This window comes from Gopherus evgoodei, chromosome 4, assembly GCF_007399415.2.
Source record: "Gopherus evgoodei ecotype Sinaloan lineage chromosome 4, rGopEvg1_v1.p, whole genome shotgun sequence".
NCBI classification, from domain to species: Eukaryota; Metazoa; Chordata; order Testudines; family Testudinidae; genus Gopherus; species Gopherus evgoodei.
In genome coordinates this window covers 102378023-102395223 of record NC_044325.1, presented here as the reverse complement: position 1 = coordinate 102395223, position 17201 = coordinate 102378023, and the positions used below count along the sequence as shown (strand labels likewise).

Genomic DNA, 17201 nt, shown 5'->3' with positions numbered 1-17201 from the left:
AGTGAAATTTTATGAGGAGCTTCAGTATTGACTTCAGGGTGTGGGGGTTACACTTATGTAAGTGAAGGTAGAATTTGGCTCGTGTATTATTTATACCACAAATTTGAGGAAGTAAATAAAGTGTCACAGAATTAATACAAATCTCCATACTTCAGTGTTCCTTCTGTTTAAGGGCTCTTACTGACACTGGATTGGAGAAGGAATCTTTAGAGGTTCTTGAAGTAGGTGCCAAGTTTTACCATTGGTCACTGTTACTAGGCAATGGTGGCTCTGTATTTGCATTACTATTCAAGTTTTCCTGTAAGGTCATTTTAAAGTTTTGGCACTTTTTCTGTAAAATTATGAAGTTGGAGAAGTTTGCAGCATGCAAGTCACAGGTAATTCATTATTTCAAGTATATTTTAAACGTTTAGAAAAATAAATTGCAAATAAGCATTATAAGGGAGATTTTATTTAAGTGGTATACAAATATATCTTTTACAAGACTGATTGCTAATCAGGACATTATGCATAGCCATCAGTCAGTTAAACTTGTCTTAAGCAAGGGATTAACAAACAGTTTGCCTGATGAGTTGGGAAACCTTTGTATGGGAGTTACCTTTGTCTGGGAAACCTCATGTGGTATTCTAGTGGCAATTTAAAACAGGGATTTGATTTTGTTACACAAGTCCATTCCTGCTTTCAGTGAAGCAAAAGGCCAAATTACCCTTGAATACTAAGGGCATGATCCTGTTGAAGTCAATCAACTGAAGCGAGTTTCCTCATATGGACAGAACATGCCTTTGCTACTTACAACACACCAGAAACACACCTGTCAACTTGATATGTTTCTAAAACCTGCAGCTGTCACAAAGAATCAGAAGCCTATGTAATAGCTTTTGGTGGTATATAACCACTTACCTTACACAGTACACACCCACTCACATTCCTAGCTGCCATTTTATTAAGTTCTAGTGCAACAATGTTTTAAGAGTCAGAAATTTCTCAACTCCTGTTATATTAAGCACAGGTGTAGTGAACATATTTTTCACCCATTACAGTGACATCAATCTCTCACTTGTAAGTGATGCTTCTGCAGCACCACAAAAAAGTAAAATCTGCACACCAGCTTTCAGTTATTTTCTAAATAATCAGGGCTTATTGTGTGTCTGTTGTACATAAATTGCATGTAGCATGCTACAAGTGTCAGAAATATCACTGGACTAAACATTTCAAAACTCATTTTTATAAACCAGAATTTTTGAATAATTTGAAATCTATCATACTGCAGAAAGCTTTCTAGAATGAAATACTTCTTTGCTATAAAGACAGGTTTCTGATATATAAATTTTGATGCCATGAATTCCTAGGAAGAAAAGTTTCAAGATGATTCGGTCCCAGTCCTTATCATTACAAATGCCAACCCAAGAGTGGAAGGCACCATCAGTCAGTTCACTTCCCTCTCCTGCAACTCCAGTTCTTCCAGGTGTTGGTCAGCCACTCCAAGTGTCATTTACGGTTCCAGAGTTTCAGAGAGTTACAATTGGTGGGGATTACTGTGCTGGGGTAAGAAATCTGTCAATTTTTTGTTTTAGTATTCTGAGTGGGAAAGGGGGCGGGTGAGGGGAGTGAAGAAAGAGAGAGCACTTGTGCAGTGTGGAATGATTGCCTGTTATGGCCCTCCTATTATACTTTGACATCTCACAATGAAGTCACTGGGGTTGTACAGGTCTGATGCGGCAGAATTTGCCCCAGGTTATTTATGACTGTATATTAATTGGTAGGAAAAAAAGATGTAAAATACAAGGCATTAAATATGTGCTTTAGCATACAGAGATGGGAGGAAGAATACTCTTGTGGTTAAGGCCTCAACTAGATTTGGACTCAACTATTGGTTTTAACTTCTGGCTCTTTCACCAACTTCTTCTGTGACCTTAGGCAAGGCACTTAAGTACCTTTGGGTCTTAAGTTTCAGACATAGGTGCCTAAGTCCCAGTTTTAGGGTCCCTTGGTAAATGGTGCATAAATACTTAGTCATTGGGCAACAGAGAAAATGACTAGTTCAGTGGTTAATGCATCCACTGCAGATGTGGGAGACCCAGAGTCCAGTCCCACTGCTCCACTCACTCCTTATTTATACACAGTGGAAGAGTTTTAGGAGGAGAGATTTCGGAAGCACCATATCAGAATATCCCATAGGCCAGTGATTAGAGCACTCTCCTGAGAGGTGAGACACCACTTTCAAATCCTCTCTATTTCTGCCAGAGAAGGGGGAATTGAACCTGGGTCTCCCATATCCCACATGAGTGCTCTAACCACTAGACTAAAAATTAGTGGGTGGGCAGCAGCGCAACCCCCCCCCATTTTGTGTAGAGTGAGGGCAGGTGCTTAACTCGTTGCCACAGGAAATGATTTAGCCACCTGATTCCAGGTGGTGAGTTCCCATTAATGGATTGCTAGCAGAGCTCGGTGCCTAGCTAGAGTGGCAGTGTTTAAGACATGCTTCTGTCATAGGCATCTCCCATTGGCTAGCTTAGAAGTTTCCCACATGATGTGCTGTCTTTTGTGAATCACATTCTGAGGCTCCTATCTCTCCCCTATCTCTGCTTTGAGCAGGGGGGTGGACTAGATGACCTCCTGAGGTCCCTTCCAGCCCTGATATTCTATGATTCAATGGGGAGCATAGGTACTTAGCTTGGCATTATGTATTACAGTGTTGTTCCTGTGATTTTCTAGACACCTAGAAATAGGCACTATACTGCTGAGCATTGCAATGTCGAAGTCAATTTGTGGATCCAGGCCTTAGACCAAATCCTATTAAGGCTTCCACTTCTGGAAATAAAAATCTTATTGCCCAAGTGGGTTCAAATGAATGACAAACTGACTTTTAATAGATGCTCCTCTTTCTCTTCCCTCAATATTTATACAGCTTCTCTTTTCAGGTTACAGTTGATGATTATGAACAGGCTGCGAAGGGCCTGGTGAAAGCTCTGCTAATTCGAGAGAAGTATTGTCGCCTTGCTTACCATCGCTTTCCAAGAACAACAGCACAGTATTTATGCAGTATGCAAGATGAAAAATGGAAGATGGAAGATGAAGTATGTCCAGGTACAATAGGTTTCCCTTAAAAAAAAAAGCTATCATACTGTAGAAATCATCATTTGGTTTCTGTGATTATTTCTATTTAGATTAAAAAGGCTACATTCTGAAATCTGTTTTCCAGTCTGAATAAGCAAACACTAGACAGAGACTCAAGCTTCAAAAGTTCATCCTGAATTTAAATTTTCCTGAAGTTCAGGGAGGTTTGAATGTGGGATTTTGGTCTGGAATAACCTCTAGTTTAAAAACCAACTAACCAAACCAACCAACCCCTGCATGCCCCTAAAGACACACTTGAATTCTGACATTAATATTTGCAGCAAACAAGAAACAAAGTAATGTAAATTACATTTTAACTACAATAATGAGGGAGAAAGGTGTAGGTTGTGAAGGAGGCCAAAGGTGTAGGTTGTGATTGTAGGGACCACATTTATTTTACATCCCTGGAAATATGAGAATATATTGTTAAATAGCCATAAACGTGAGAGGTTTAGTTTTTGTTCGACCTCAGCCATGAACTTGCTGGAAAGAGATATTATGGTTGTCCTCTCCTATAGTGGCAGGGAGGAGGAAGTTTATATGTCCTCAAGTAGAAGGTTTTATATTAAAAGAAATCTTTTCTGGTAGGTAGAAATATACTGACTATTCAAGAGAAGATGACATTTGTGAGAATTTCTAGACTAGTTGGTGAGACGACGTGGCTGTCTAGATGCAAGAGAAATCTTATTTGAAAACAAGTTTCACATTGTTATTTCTAAGGTATTAGTAATTAAATAAAAATATGATTTTAAGGTTGTGATTTAAGTTGTAAGTGCCTCTAAAGTATTTGAGTAAGATGTATCCAGGTGGTTGTGAATATGAATACCTATTTACTGTTGAGACACTTCTGATGTCAATTCACAGCACATATCTTCAGGTGCTGTAATTTCAAAAAGGAATGGCAAGGATGTGGTAACTTCCCTTTCTTACCTAGTCTGTTAAGCCAAGACTGAATGCATGATCTTGTTATCATTCAGACTACTTAGTATTAAGTCCAGGCATGGTTTAATTGGTTTAGGTCAGCTATAGCTGAGGTTGCAATATACTGTATGCTACAGTAAGAGAGGGTATGATCTAATCACTAATTAGTGATGGGTAAGGCTAAGATTTTGTCATGGATATTTTTAGTAAAAGTCATGAACAGGGCAAAACAGAAAAATTCACAGAAGCCCTGACCTGTCCCTAATTTTACTAAAAATATCCCTGATAGAGTGAGGATCTGCAGATCCCCACACTACTTCAAGTGGGGCAGTTACAGGGACTAGCAGCTGCCTGCAGCAGCTGGGGGCTGCAGGATACCCCTGCCACCTGCAGCTCTTGGTGTTTCCTGCTGCCAGTTCAGGGTTCCCCACCATACCCCACAGCCACAGCAGTTGGGAGCTCAGGGGTTCCTGCCACACCCCCTCACCCCAGGGCCCAGAGCTGCCTGGCGGTTCCCATTCTGGCAGCCGGTTGCTGCTGGGATGCCAGAGGCTGCACGGGTACCCCACAGGTTCCTGCCCCAGTGGGCGGCAGGGGACCCTGCAACTCCTGACCAACGCAAGTTGAAGTCACAGAGGCCACTGGAAGTCATGGATTCTGTGACTTCTGTGACCTCCGTAACTAAATCGCAGCCTTAGTGATGGGCAAAGGCTTTGGAGGTTCAATTTAGATAAGCACCCAAAAGTTTGCATAGCTGACTTGTATCCAAATTATTCAAACCTTGCGGAACTGTAAAGTGGGACTAAAAATCTCATTAAAACAGGTCTTCTCTCTACATTTCTGGTAATTCCTGATTCTAGTTATACTGGAATAACTACAGGGAAAACTATTGTCACTTTGATTTATGCATTTCCTGATTCTGGTCAAAAGCAGAGAAGCATGAAAATGAGTGTTTATGAAAATAAAAGCAGTTTTCTTTGAAGATGCGGAAGAGGTTTGGTCTATCGTGTAAAGTTTAAGAAACACTTGGGTCTTGGTTATTGCCTACCTTTGCCAAGTATGGAGCATATTCATCACAGGGTGAAAGTTTACTGCACCTACTCACTTCTCACTGTATGACATGATGAGGGAGGAGAGTGTATCCTATTCCTTTCTGACTGATGTATCAGTATTGGAACTGCTGATTCACTTGTGGTGAAACATGTCCAAAACCACTGTAAGAAAAAGGTGAAAGGGGACTAGTAGTCATGGAGAGATAGTCAGTACTCAAAGATCTCAACTGTACTTTCATCCCCAATCTCTTTTTTTGTTAAAGTTTCTGAAATTGTATTGAGACATAGGTATACCTTGAATTATAATATGGTGATGTTGATGCATACATTTGAAGTCCGTCTCTATATAGCATCAAAGTACATAAAATAGTGTACTGGAATTATGATAGAAACTTTAGTAGCTTATAAATAGGGTCCTACCAAATTCATAGCCATGAAAAACGAAATGTAAAATCTGGTCTCCTCTATGAAATCTGATTATTGTAAGGAGTTCATGTATTGCCACCCGTACTTCTGCACTGCCTTCATGGGTACCCAGCTGTGAAGGCATTGCTGTTGCCAGCAGCAGGGCAGAAGTGAAGGTGGCATGGTATGGGGGGCTGTCACTTTTGAGGGGGTATGGCTGGCCTTATGTCTGGGTGACCAGCTGCCCAGCATATTGTGGTTGTGGGGGAGAGGGGAGAATGCCGTGGTAGGGTCAGACAACCAACCCAAGGCCTCTTTAACCTCGAGTGCTGGGCCCAGAGCTGGGGAGGGGCTGGGGGCATCCCAGCCAGGGGCTTCTACCATGTGCCAGGCTCCAGCTGCTAGTCCTGGCTGGGCAGGGGAGGGAAGTGACTTCCTCTTCCCCAGCACAAGCTGTTCCAGGTGCTGGGTCAGACCCACATCCAGCAACCTCTCCTGGCTGCAGGAAGCCCTGCAGCTGCTGACTGGGAGCCCAGCTGTGAAGGCAGCACTGGCTCCAGCAACAGCACAGAAGTCAAAGTGGCCCAGCCAACAGCTGCCTCTGTGGCTGCCCAGCTCTGAAGGCAGCACCAGTGCCACAGATGTCAGGGTGGCAATACCATGCCTCCAGCAGTGCAGAAGTAATGGAAACAATATCCCACTCCACAATAGTCTTGTGGACCCCCCACCCCTAAACCCAACCCCATGAAATTTCGGATTTTAAAAATCCTAAGACTGAAATTTATCAAAATGGACCATGAATTTGGTAAGGCCCTACTTATTTAAAAAAAATAAATTTAATTTTAATGAAGCTGGTCAGAATAAAGCCAACTGTGCTATGACTATAGATCCTTTAGAGTACCTACCGACATGTTTTTAACAGATGAAAAATGGATTTGAAATCAATCTCTCTTTTTAGAGCAGAAACTAACAATATTAATTTTTCTGTAACTATTTTGCTTTTCAAAATGGGTTATTTCTGACATCAAGCTTGTTTCACAGATTTCCATCCACTCCCGGGAAAACTAGAGAATCCTTACAACCTTGATGATGCTCCAGGCAATTTGGATTATGTTGTCAAAATGCAAGGAGGCATTCTCTTTGTTTATGACAACAAAGAAACGATGAAACTCAATGAGCCCCGGAGTCTGCCATATCCTGATCTGGAGACCTACACAATTGACCTTAGCCATGTTCTTGCTCTGATTGCAGATGGTCCAACGTATGTATGTTTACTACCATGCTTTTCCAAAGAGCTGGTAATACAGATCAGCACCAATTTCTTGATAGACTGCTCATGTTCAAAGCATTTGTTTTACATCTGTTGAGTGTCTTACCATTCATGGGTAGGAAATACAGTGAAAAATGCCTTACAATGAACAGAAAAACCTAAGAAGTAAACCTCTAAAGGTGTCTTTAGCCTCTAGATCAGGGGTTGGCAACCTTTTAGAAGTGGTGTGCCGAGTCTTCATTTATTCACTGTAATTTAAGGTTTTGTATGCTGGTAATACATTAACGTTTTTAGAAGGTCTCTCGCTATAAGTCTGTAAACTATTGTTTAGTGCAGTGGTTCTTAACCTGGGGTGCACACACCCCGTTGGGCAGGGCCCTTGCAAGAATATTTTGCGCCCTAGGTGGTGGAACTTCCACTTTGCACTCCCCTACCCTCCCACATCAGTTCATTGAGGGGCAAATCCCAACAAGCCTTTATAGATCCCAGGAGCCAGCCTGTCCAGGGGCTGCTCCCCAGACCAGGTTTCCCCCTCCCCGCACTCCCTTGGAGGGTGCACAGCCCTTCCCACCCCATCCCAGTGGCCCCCACCCTGAGTCCACTCACTGGCTTTGCCGGGCTTGGGCCACTGCAGCAGCTCGGCAGGGAGGATCTGCCGTCCAGAGGTACTGGAGAGCCAGGCAGCAGCGAGCCCCAGCCATGGAGGAGCCGGCAGGGTGCAGGGGGCGCAGCTGCGCCCTCCCCCCCCGGCCCAGGCTGTGGCCTGGTGGCCCCCCCGGGGGCTTCTACAGCTTGCAGTGGATGTATGTGGACACCAGCCCCCGTGTGTCCCCCAGCTCTCCCCTCGTCTAGGGTTACCATATTTCAACAGTCAAAAAGAAGAGAGCCCTGCCCTAGCCCCGCCCCCATCCACTTCCTCCCACTTCCCACCCTGACTGCCCTTGTCAGAACCCCCAACCCTCCCCTGCTCCTTGTCCCCTGACTGCCCCCTCCTGAGACCCCCCCACCCTCACTGCCTTCCTAGGACCTTACCCCCTACCTGTCCCCTGACTGTCCCAACCATTATCCACACCCCCATCCCCAGACAGACCCCTGGGGACTCCCATGCCCCATCCAACCACTCCCCGCCCCCTGACAGGACCCCCAGAACTCCCAACCCATCCAGCCCTCCCTCTGCTCCCTGACTGCCCCCGGGACTCCCCTTACCAGGCCCATGCAGTCAGATACTGACTCCACATGGAGGCAAAACACGCTGCCGGGCTGCTGCATGCACAGCCCCTCCCCGCAGAGTGCTGTGGCAGCGGGACGGGGGGAGCTGCGGGATGGGCAGTGGCAGCAGTGGCTCATACTTCCGGGAGCCACAGAACCCAAGCATGGTGAGGGGAGAGCTGGGGGGGGGCACACGCTGGGTCAGGCTGCAGCCCAGTGCCCCCCTTCGGGGGGCTCCTGCAGTGGATGGGGGTGGTGGTCCCCATGTGCCCCCTGGCTCCCTGCTCGCCACGCTTGGGCTCTGCGGCTTCCGGGAGCGTGAGCTGCTGCCACCACCCCTCCTGCAGCAGGCTCAGGGCCCTGCTTCTTGGCGGCTCTCACTCCCGGGAGCTGCAGAACCCGACTGTGGTGAGAGGAGAGCTGGGGGGTCGCGCCTGCCATTGGTCTGGGGTCCTGGACACCGGCCTTGCTCAGCCTCCTGCTGGCCTGGGGGTTCCATTCTCTCAGCTGAGCAGGGCCGGCGGCTGGGACTCTGGCTGGCAGCCGCGTACCAGGCAAAATCAGCTTGTGTGCCAAAGGTGGCACATGTGCCGTAGGTTGCCAACCCCTGCTCTAGATGCTAGGCATAGTGAAGGGTGAACAAGTTTACATAAAACATGTTTCAGGCCAAATCTGACTTGAACCTTTAGAAATGTGGGAACCAGAACTGTGCATGTCACCACTACTATATAATTGGAATATCAGCTTTCTTACTGAATAATGAAGATTTGTGCATTTGATGTTAAGTACTGCATTTAATATTTTTTAAGTCTTCAGTCAGGAGGCAGGATAAGAGCACTTGAGCTCACATTAGCCTCAGTGCCCCAATATCAGGAAAAGAGGGGCACTACAGTGAATACTGCTCCCCGGAGTCTCAGATGTGGACCCTGAAACAGAACAATAGTCTGGATTATCCACCAAGCCATTTGCCTGCCTCACAACCACCACATGCCCTAGATCCTCTCCCTTTAAGGGAGGCCAAATCCTTCACTAGTGACAAGCTAGCCTAGCTTCTCAGAGAGATTTTCATGGAGTAGTAAAAAATTAAAATAAGAGCAGTTCTGAACCCTTTATTCTGGCAGGGTACATGTTGTCACTTTAAGCAAGCCAAAGAGAGAAACAATCCAAACCCTTTCTTCAGGCTAAATTTTAGAGTATGTTGAAACCCCCATTTACCAGACTGAAAACAGGAACAAGCTCCCCAGAGCCTTTTCACTTCTTCAGACTAGGCTTTTACCACTCTGACTCCCACCCCAGCCTGAACACAACCCAACCACAAGAAAGTCTTCACAGTAATCAGCATAAACTTTCCCTTAGCCTAACCACACCAAACTATCTTTGCATTGCAGGCATCTGCCTTGCTGGCACTTCTGTCCATTCCAGTTTGGGCTGCTGGCAGGATGACAAGCTCCAGTTGGCTGAGTGCCAGCCTTTAACCTTTGCCACCTTAAGTCTCCTCACCTACATTCCCGACTATCCCAGGCCCCTGATAGTGGGCAAACTTATTCTGTTTAATGTCAAATTCACTCAGACATTATGGATTCACTGACTACAACAGTATTCAATTTGTGTTCCATTGAGGAAAGACTTTGGCCTTGGCTACACTCACACTTTACAGTGCTGCAACTGGGGTGTGAAAAAACACCCCCGAGCGCTGCAAGATACAGCGCTGTAAAGCGTCAGTGTAATCAGGCCAGCAGCGCTGGGAGTGTGGCTCCCAGCGCTGCACGCTACACCCGTAAGGGATGTGGTTTACATGCAGCGCTGGGAGAGCTCTCTCCCAGCGCTGCTGCTCTGACTACACTCACACTTCAAAGCGCTGCCGGAGCAGCGCTTTGAAATTCCAAACGTAGCCATACCCTGAGAAGAGTAGCAAAAGAGAAAGTGTCTTGGAGCAAAGAGGGACTCCTGGACAGCGAGGGGGTTAAGGAGTCTGACAGGCTCCTCCCTGGTTGCAGGGCTGGCTCCAGGGTTTTTGCTGCCCCAAGCAGGAAAAAAAAAGCCACGGTTGCGATCTGTGGGAGCTGTACCACTGCCGCTTCAGTCTTCAGCAGCCGGTCCTTCCCTCCGAGAGGGACCAAGGGACCCACTGCTGCATTGCCGCTGAAGAGCCGGACAAGCCACCCCTTCCCCATGGCCGCCCCAAGCATCTGCTTGCTGGGCTGGTGCCTGGAGCCGGCCCTGCCTGGTAGGAAGGGTTTAAGAAAAGCTTGTGGACCCAGTTGACCCTGCTCCACTACACTTGCAGCAATGTGAGCTATGGAGAGGGAAGATAAGAGGAGAGGACCTAGCTCACTTCAAACCTGCCAAGGGAGAAGAACAGAGCTCTAGTTCTTTTGGTGGGAGAGAGGCCTGGGTGATCCTGAGATGGTGTTTGCCTGCCTGCTGGATCAGCTCTCCAGGAAGTGATGAACAGATCCTGGGAAGGGAATCTGTGGAAGCCCAGACTGGAAGCAGGGTCCCACTGAAAGGTTCAATGCCCTGAAAGGGGTAGGACTAAAGTGCTCTTTAGCTGTGAGGTCAAAGCCCCAATACCCTGACCTCAGAGACAGATACCTGCAGTGGGAGGGGGTTATGCTCTGAAGGCCATGAAGGGGGACTGTCCTGGCAATGGGGTTACAGAAGGGCTAGTTATTAAACAGACACTTTAGAAATACCATAGATTAGGCTTGACAAATGGTGCAGATAAAAAATTGGGGTAAACATAGAACAGAAAAAAAGTGGAGTAGAGAGGGTGAAAGTGAAGCAATTTGAGAGAGTGAAAAAAAGAATAAAACTCAAAAAGAAGCAAAAAAGACAGTGATAAAATACTGGTAAATACATGTACCACCTATAAAGGCACCCAAAACTTAAATCACATTCACAGTAGATCATATCCTGAGGTATAACTATTCTGGTTGAAAATAACTTACGTTTCCATGTTGTAATAGTTTTGTTTACCGGTTGCTTCTATTGTGTAAGAAGGTGATCTTTAGCATCTGAGTGGTAGCATTTGTTAGCTAATACAAAAAAGTAAAATGTAGCTCTCCCGCCCCCCCCAATCATGTATCAGACTGAAAGAACTAGAAATTCCACAGAGGTACAGTGATGAGATAAAATATTACAAGTTAAAAATAGCATGCAAAAAGGGGGTAAGTCATGGCCAGATACAATCCTTCAGTGTCCTTGTAGTTCTGTGCTGTTAAAAAAAACAAAAACCCAGAAAGCTTCCCAGCACATTGTTAGTATTTTATTAACTGGCTTCATATTTGGTATCAAATCAAATTTAGGGCCTACTTGGTAACCACAAAAACCAAGTTTCAGAGTGGTAACCGTGTTAGTCTATATCAGCAAAAAGAACAAGAAGTACTTGTGGCACTGATGATATCTAGCCGTTTTCATCCATAGATCTGATAAATCACGTCTGGGACTTATTAAAATATGGATAAATCTAATGGCTGTTTCACTCAAAGTAATTTACACTCAAACTTAATCTGAGTAGTCTGATCATAATTAAAACATCGTCTCTCTTTTGCAGAAAAACATATTGCCACAGACGGCTTAACTTTTTAGAATCTAAATTCAGTTTACATGAGATGCTAAATGAAATGTCTGAATTTAAAGAACTGAAGAGTAATCCCCATCGAGACTTTTATAACGTGAGAAAGGTTAGTGTGAAAGGGTTTATTGGCATGCTACTGTCTTTGTGATGGAATTTTCAGTTGTCTCCCTTTAGTCTATATCATTCACTTTTGTGTGAAATATAGATGGAATGAACAGGATGCTGTATAAATACCACACACACTAAACATTTAGATTACAGGCTAATATTCTAATATAGTAATTTTTTAAAAAAGCTAAACACATATCGTTTATAAGTTTAACTCTTCATTGCAGGCCCATTGCAGCCTCAGTTATTATAGATAGTTTAGGAACAAATTTAAGGCTTGGAATAAACTGAGTTTATTATCTGGTTGGAACAGACCATTTCACCAATCCCTCCCTTTGCAAGTCCAGACCCAGTTCTTATCTTCTCCACTGACAGATTGCACACCCCCTGTAGGACTGTTCACGGCAAAAGAAAATGAGCCAGCCTGGAAAAAAAAACTGATACCAGTAACGTTGCTCAGTTTCATAATATGTTTATTTCATACTGTGCTAGTGAAGTCCAGATGTGGCTAGCGTAGTCACGGCGTACGAGGAAGGAAAGCATATTGAAATGCAGAGATGTGGTTTGGGACTTACAGTTGAATTCTCTTAAATGAACGACTGAGAAACTGTGCCTGTAGCAAAGCATATCTTCCACTTTGTGTAATCAGGTGCATCAAAGATAAATGGCGGTTCACAAGTATGTTTGAACAAGGGATCAGCAGTAAACAGAAATGGGGATGATCTCTGCCAGAAGCAAGGAAATCTCCTCCTTTAAACCTCAAAAAGATTGCCAGTTGTATTTTTAGACAGCCTGGATGTATTTACAGAATGGTCTGTTAACTACTGAGCAGTAAGAAAGTGTTATGGATCTGTGCTAAGCAACAGAGTATCATTTTTCAAGTTCAGTAAATACGCTCAGTAGTCATCCTCAAATTTTATAAGTGGACTCTCCACTGCATTAGCCAAGTCATCAGTGAAAATATTGATGAATACCAGATACAGGACATCTCTCTGCAAGATCCCACCAGATACATCCTTCTAGTTTGACAGTGAACCATAACTACTCTTTTAATATGGTCTTTCAACCAGTTAAGCACGCCCCCCCATAGAAGTTTAATCTACACCACATTACCCTAATTTGCCTACAAGAATGCCATGTGGGACTATGTTAAAAGCCTTACTAAAAATCAAGATATCACATTTACAGTTTCCTCCCTATCCACTAGACTAGTAATAGTAAGTCTCATGTTTACCTTTAATTCTACCTACTGAGTTTTGTTGCTTTGGTTGTGATTTGTTCACATGAGTAAATAAATCCCAACCAAAGCAGCAAAACTCAGTAGGTGGAATTAAGAGTAAACAACATTGTAACAAATGGCTTTTCCCCTTCTCAGTAACAGAGGGAGCACTTCATCCCTTTTAAGTCTTCCGGTCCTGGGGTTAAATAATGTAAGCAAGTCCAACCAAGTTGTTAATCATGAACAATATTGCTATTAATTACCAATCTTAAAGAACATCTTTTTTATTCTAAAGTTTGCATATCAACTTGATACTCCGGAAGGGAGACACTAATACTAGTGGCTAGGGAAGAAAGTATAGCTTTAAAAATGTTATACAAATCCTATTGGGTGCTTTGCTAATGCACCTCACACCTTACATCCCAGAAACATATTCTAGCGCTGGCCTTATTTAAGGTGAGATTTTTCCATTATGTGGATGATATGAAAACATTTGAATTCAAGACTCTAGAGGTAATTCTGCAACTTGTTGCAGCCCTCTGAAGGAAGGCATAGGGATGTAGGGAAGACAAAGCACATGGTTATGGGAACTAGTAAAGGGACATGGAGACATTCCATGTGTTAAAGGTTAGCAGTGACCAGAAGTTGGTGGGGTTTTTGTAGCTCCCAGCTTATCAGTGTACACCTCACTAAAGCTAAGATAGCCAAAAGAGGAATCGCAGATGAACAATACATAGCCAACACCAGTACTATCTCTCAGCAGAAAATCCAAGGACAGATTTGACACAGAAGTTGAAGCAGCCCATAGAAGAAATCTTTCCAAATTAGGGTTGGTGCACAGCAGTGGTTTTGGGGAGAGGGGGAGCTTGCACTGCTACTTCTGCTCGAGTCCTTAAGTCTCCATAGCTGCCAGTTTCTTATTTAGTAGTTATAAGGCTGTAGCACAGTTATGAGGTTAATGAACGAAGCCATGTAAACCAGGTTTTATTTAATTCTATAACCCCCTGTCGATTGCAATTCCTATATACTCCATGTACTATATTTTTTGAGCCTACACTACACATTTCCTGTTGAGAGACAGTTGGTGAATAAGGACCCAATCCTAGAAAGTGCTGACCATCCTCATCTCTCATTGGTCTTAATGGAAGTTGCGGATGCTACCACCTTGTGGGATCCTATCCTAAGGTCTGCTTAGGTGAAGTTAATGTTAGATGTCTCATTGGTTTCACAGGAAGTAGTATGAAGCTCTTACCTAGGAAGGGTAGTAGTGTTTACAAGAGAAAGTGTATGTACCTAGAAAACCAAGTAGTTTACAGCTGAGAGTTTCACTGGCTTAAGTATTGGAAAGACATCACCATCAATAGACTGCTCAAGATACCTGTGACTATATTTATCATTAACTGTTCTAAATGTATAGCATCAACTTGGTGACAGTTGTTTTATATATGATATATGCACATAAGACTATCTGTATAGACTATCATGGGGTGCAGGTCTCCAGCATAGCCCTGTAGTATCATTGCACACCTGGCCCCCTCATGTTCTATCACTGTTACCCTAACTAAATTGGTTTAAGACATGTACCCCCCCCCATGTGGGGTCTAGGATTTTTTCCTTGAAGTCTTTAACACAGTGAGTCACACTTGGTAAAGTTGCCCCACTCTGGGTCCATGTAAGAGTTGCAGTCACTCTCTCCCCTTCAAGACAGGAATTCCCAGCTCTCTTCCTGGAACAGGGTATACTTCAGTTAAACAGTCATTGTCTCTCCTTAAGGCAGCAACCCCAGCCCTCCTCAGAGAGCTGGGTAATTCTGGGTTAAGGAGAGAGTTAATGACTGCTTGAAGTCCCCAGCTCTCCTTCTTGGAGCAGGGTTGTAATTTAGTCACCAGTACGGGCTTAGCCAGCTTATTCTTAGGTGACTCTTCCTTTCTGTTAGTCCTCAGGCTCAGAAGGTTTGTTTGACTGACACAGACCTCTCCTACTGGTGTCTGTCTTTTATGAGAGAGGAAGCAACATTTATGTTGGTCCCCTTCGCCCAGCTCATTCCCAGTTGGTTTGTTGAGGGGGGAGTCTGCCTCCCCCTCTCAGCTCCTGGCCCTGGGCCCTTAAAGGCACAGTGATGAGATTTCCACCTAAGCACTGCTTATTCCCAGAGTTGCTTCCTCTCTGTCCTTATCCCCTACATCCTTGTGTGTACATATATCTTACCTTTCAAAATCTGAAAGAGCAATGTCAAATCATAGCATGAGCTGACCACTAGGCCCTACTACCTTTAAGGGGGACAGACTGCCCCATCCCACACACTGCTTTATTGGTGACTTAGAAGGTGTTGAGACAGATTCAAGCCAAACAGTGTAGGTAAAAGCTTAGAGAAACAGTTAATCCCTTCATTTGTAACTTTTTGAAAATTCAGGAATGGGGACAGTAGGATGGAAATCAGTGAAAGATGGCTGGCTAGTGAGGGGGACTGTGTGCATAGTGTGTCAGCTGAGGAACATGCTTTGCTGAGGCAGAGGTAAAGGTGGTAGGGAAGAGAAGCAATGGAAGGTGGAATGAGGGAAGTGGACATAGGAGGTTAGGTGTGAGGGGGGCAGGAGGATGTGGTAAGTATGGGGACCCAAGCAGGATGAAGATGATATACAACTGCAGCTGTCCTGTCTGGTTGGTGGGAGGAACTATTATTTCATTCTCCCTGCTCTGACGGCAGAGGGTGGTCAAAAGGGTCCAGAGGCAGTCTTGTGACAAGAGGAGGAGAAGGGACCTGTGGGGAAAACCTTCAGTGCAAATTCAGTAGAGTTGGCTCTGACAGGAAGGGCTGCAGGGCAAATGGGAGTGCTGCAGTTCTTTGATCAGTGGCACACTGGAATGAAAGGTTAAAGGAAACATTTGGGGTGCAGTGGGTTTTGTTGAGTGAGACATTTAGTTCACATGAGGTGTAGTCCATATTCAAACAGAAGCTTCCATATATCATTAGGGTTATTGGTTTATTTGAATAAAGTAGTGAGATTAAGAAGATCATGGGCTACATGCTCTCTCTCATGGAAGGAAACCAGGAAACCCTGCAGTGAGTTTTCTGACTCTTCACCAAAAGGAAAAAAAGTTTTAGGAGATATCAAAGGAGACATGAGACAATGTCTGAAGACAGCGCAAATGACAAGAAACAGATCCAAAAAGGGTCAAATGGGAAAGGCTGGAAAACATAGGAAGAAAAAGCCTCAGTCTTATATTGAATCCATCCCCTCTCTCTATTGTCTGTATGTGATGTAATTAAGGTAGAACATAAGGTCTTTGGGGCAGGGACTTGTTAGATCTGTCTATAGTACCCTTAGCACACTCTGGGCACCATATCAAGAACTCTTAAAAAAGGAGCCTAGTTTTGCAATTTTTGCATACACACAGAGACCCCTATCTGAGTGAAAATATGCTTCCGTTTTTGAGCAAAGATGCATTTCATAACGGAAAAAGTAATGTACGTAGTTACATTTTCATATGCTTATGATAAAAATAGCCATTGTGATGAAATTTCAAATAAAGGCAAATTTGTGGAGGGGAAGGATGGGTTGGTCATACAGTACTTCAAAACAATTTATGCTGCATTCAAAGACAAACTCTTGCATAACTCCAGTCAAAAATCATATATGACGACATTTATTCAGATTTCTGTTTTTAGCTGGTTTATCCAAGTTGATTTTCATCTTCGGACTTTGAATTGTCAGTGTGTATAAACGTGTGCTAATAAATTATGCAGTACAATATACGGATCACTTTTCCAAGTACATTTCAGAAACTCAAGACTGCATTATACTCAAATAAATGTTGTTGTGTCGGTTTGCCACACTCATGGAGGTCAACATTCATTGGGTATATTTCAGGGAGGTAGCCAGAAAATCTGGAGTAGTCCGGCAGAAATAACGACAGAGGTGCCAGGAAAGTGATCACACTACCGGATAATGAATAGAGTCATATTTCCCTGGGAATAAGCTTCCTGATCTTAGCTCAGATATGGTGGCATCCATGGCAGAGTAGTGAGAACACCTTAGAGGCGTTACATGATCCTCTTGAATCACCCATGTATTGTTGAGAGAAAAAATTTTTTTCTGAGTAGAATGACTTTAAAGAAGCTGCAATTGCTGATCGGTCACCATCTTTGACAGCAAGTAAATAAGATTCCAGTCTTTTCCTTCAACAAAGGTGTGTTCGTTTTTGGGTTGAAAAGGAGGGAATGGTTATCTACAAGGTTTATGAATTACAAGAGGTTGAGTCCCTATAGTTCTACAGCATCTGGGAGTTGCGTTCTGCACTCTACTCAGGTTTGCTAAA

General features: G+C 44.0%; 1 protein-coding gene across 4 annotated transcripts in view; it reads left to right on the top strand.

The window, feature by feature from the left end:
* The window catches only part of AMPD3 (adenosine monophosphate deaminase 3), a 48515-nt gene that overhangs the window by 12570 nt on the left and 18744 nt on the right, over positions 1–17201 (top strand). For all 4 annotated transcript variants that reach the window (XM_030560377.1, XM_030560378.1, XM_030560379.1 and 1 more), the window contains exons 3-6: positions 1350–1545; positions 2922–3087; positions 6537–6756; positions 11531–11660. In XM_030560377.1, the coding sequence (XP_030416237.1) occupies positions 1350–1545; positions 2922–3087; positions 6537–6756; positions 11531–11660 (712 nt within the window). The remainder of the gene's footprint in view (positions 1–1349; positions 1546–2921; positions 3088–6536; positions 6757–11530; positions 11661–17201) is intronic.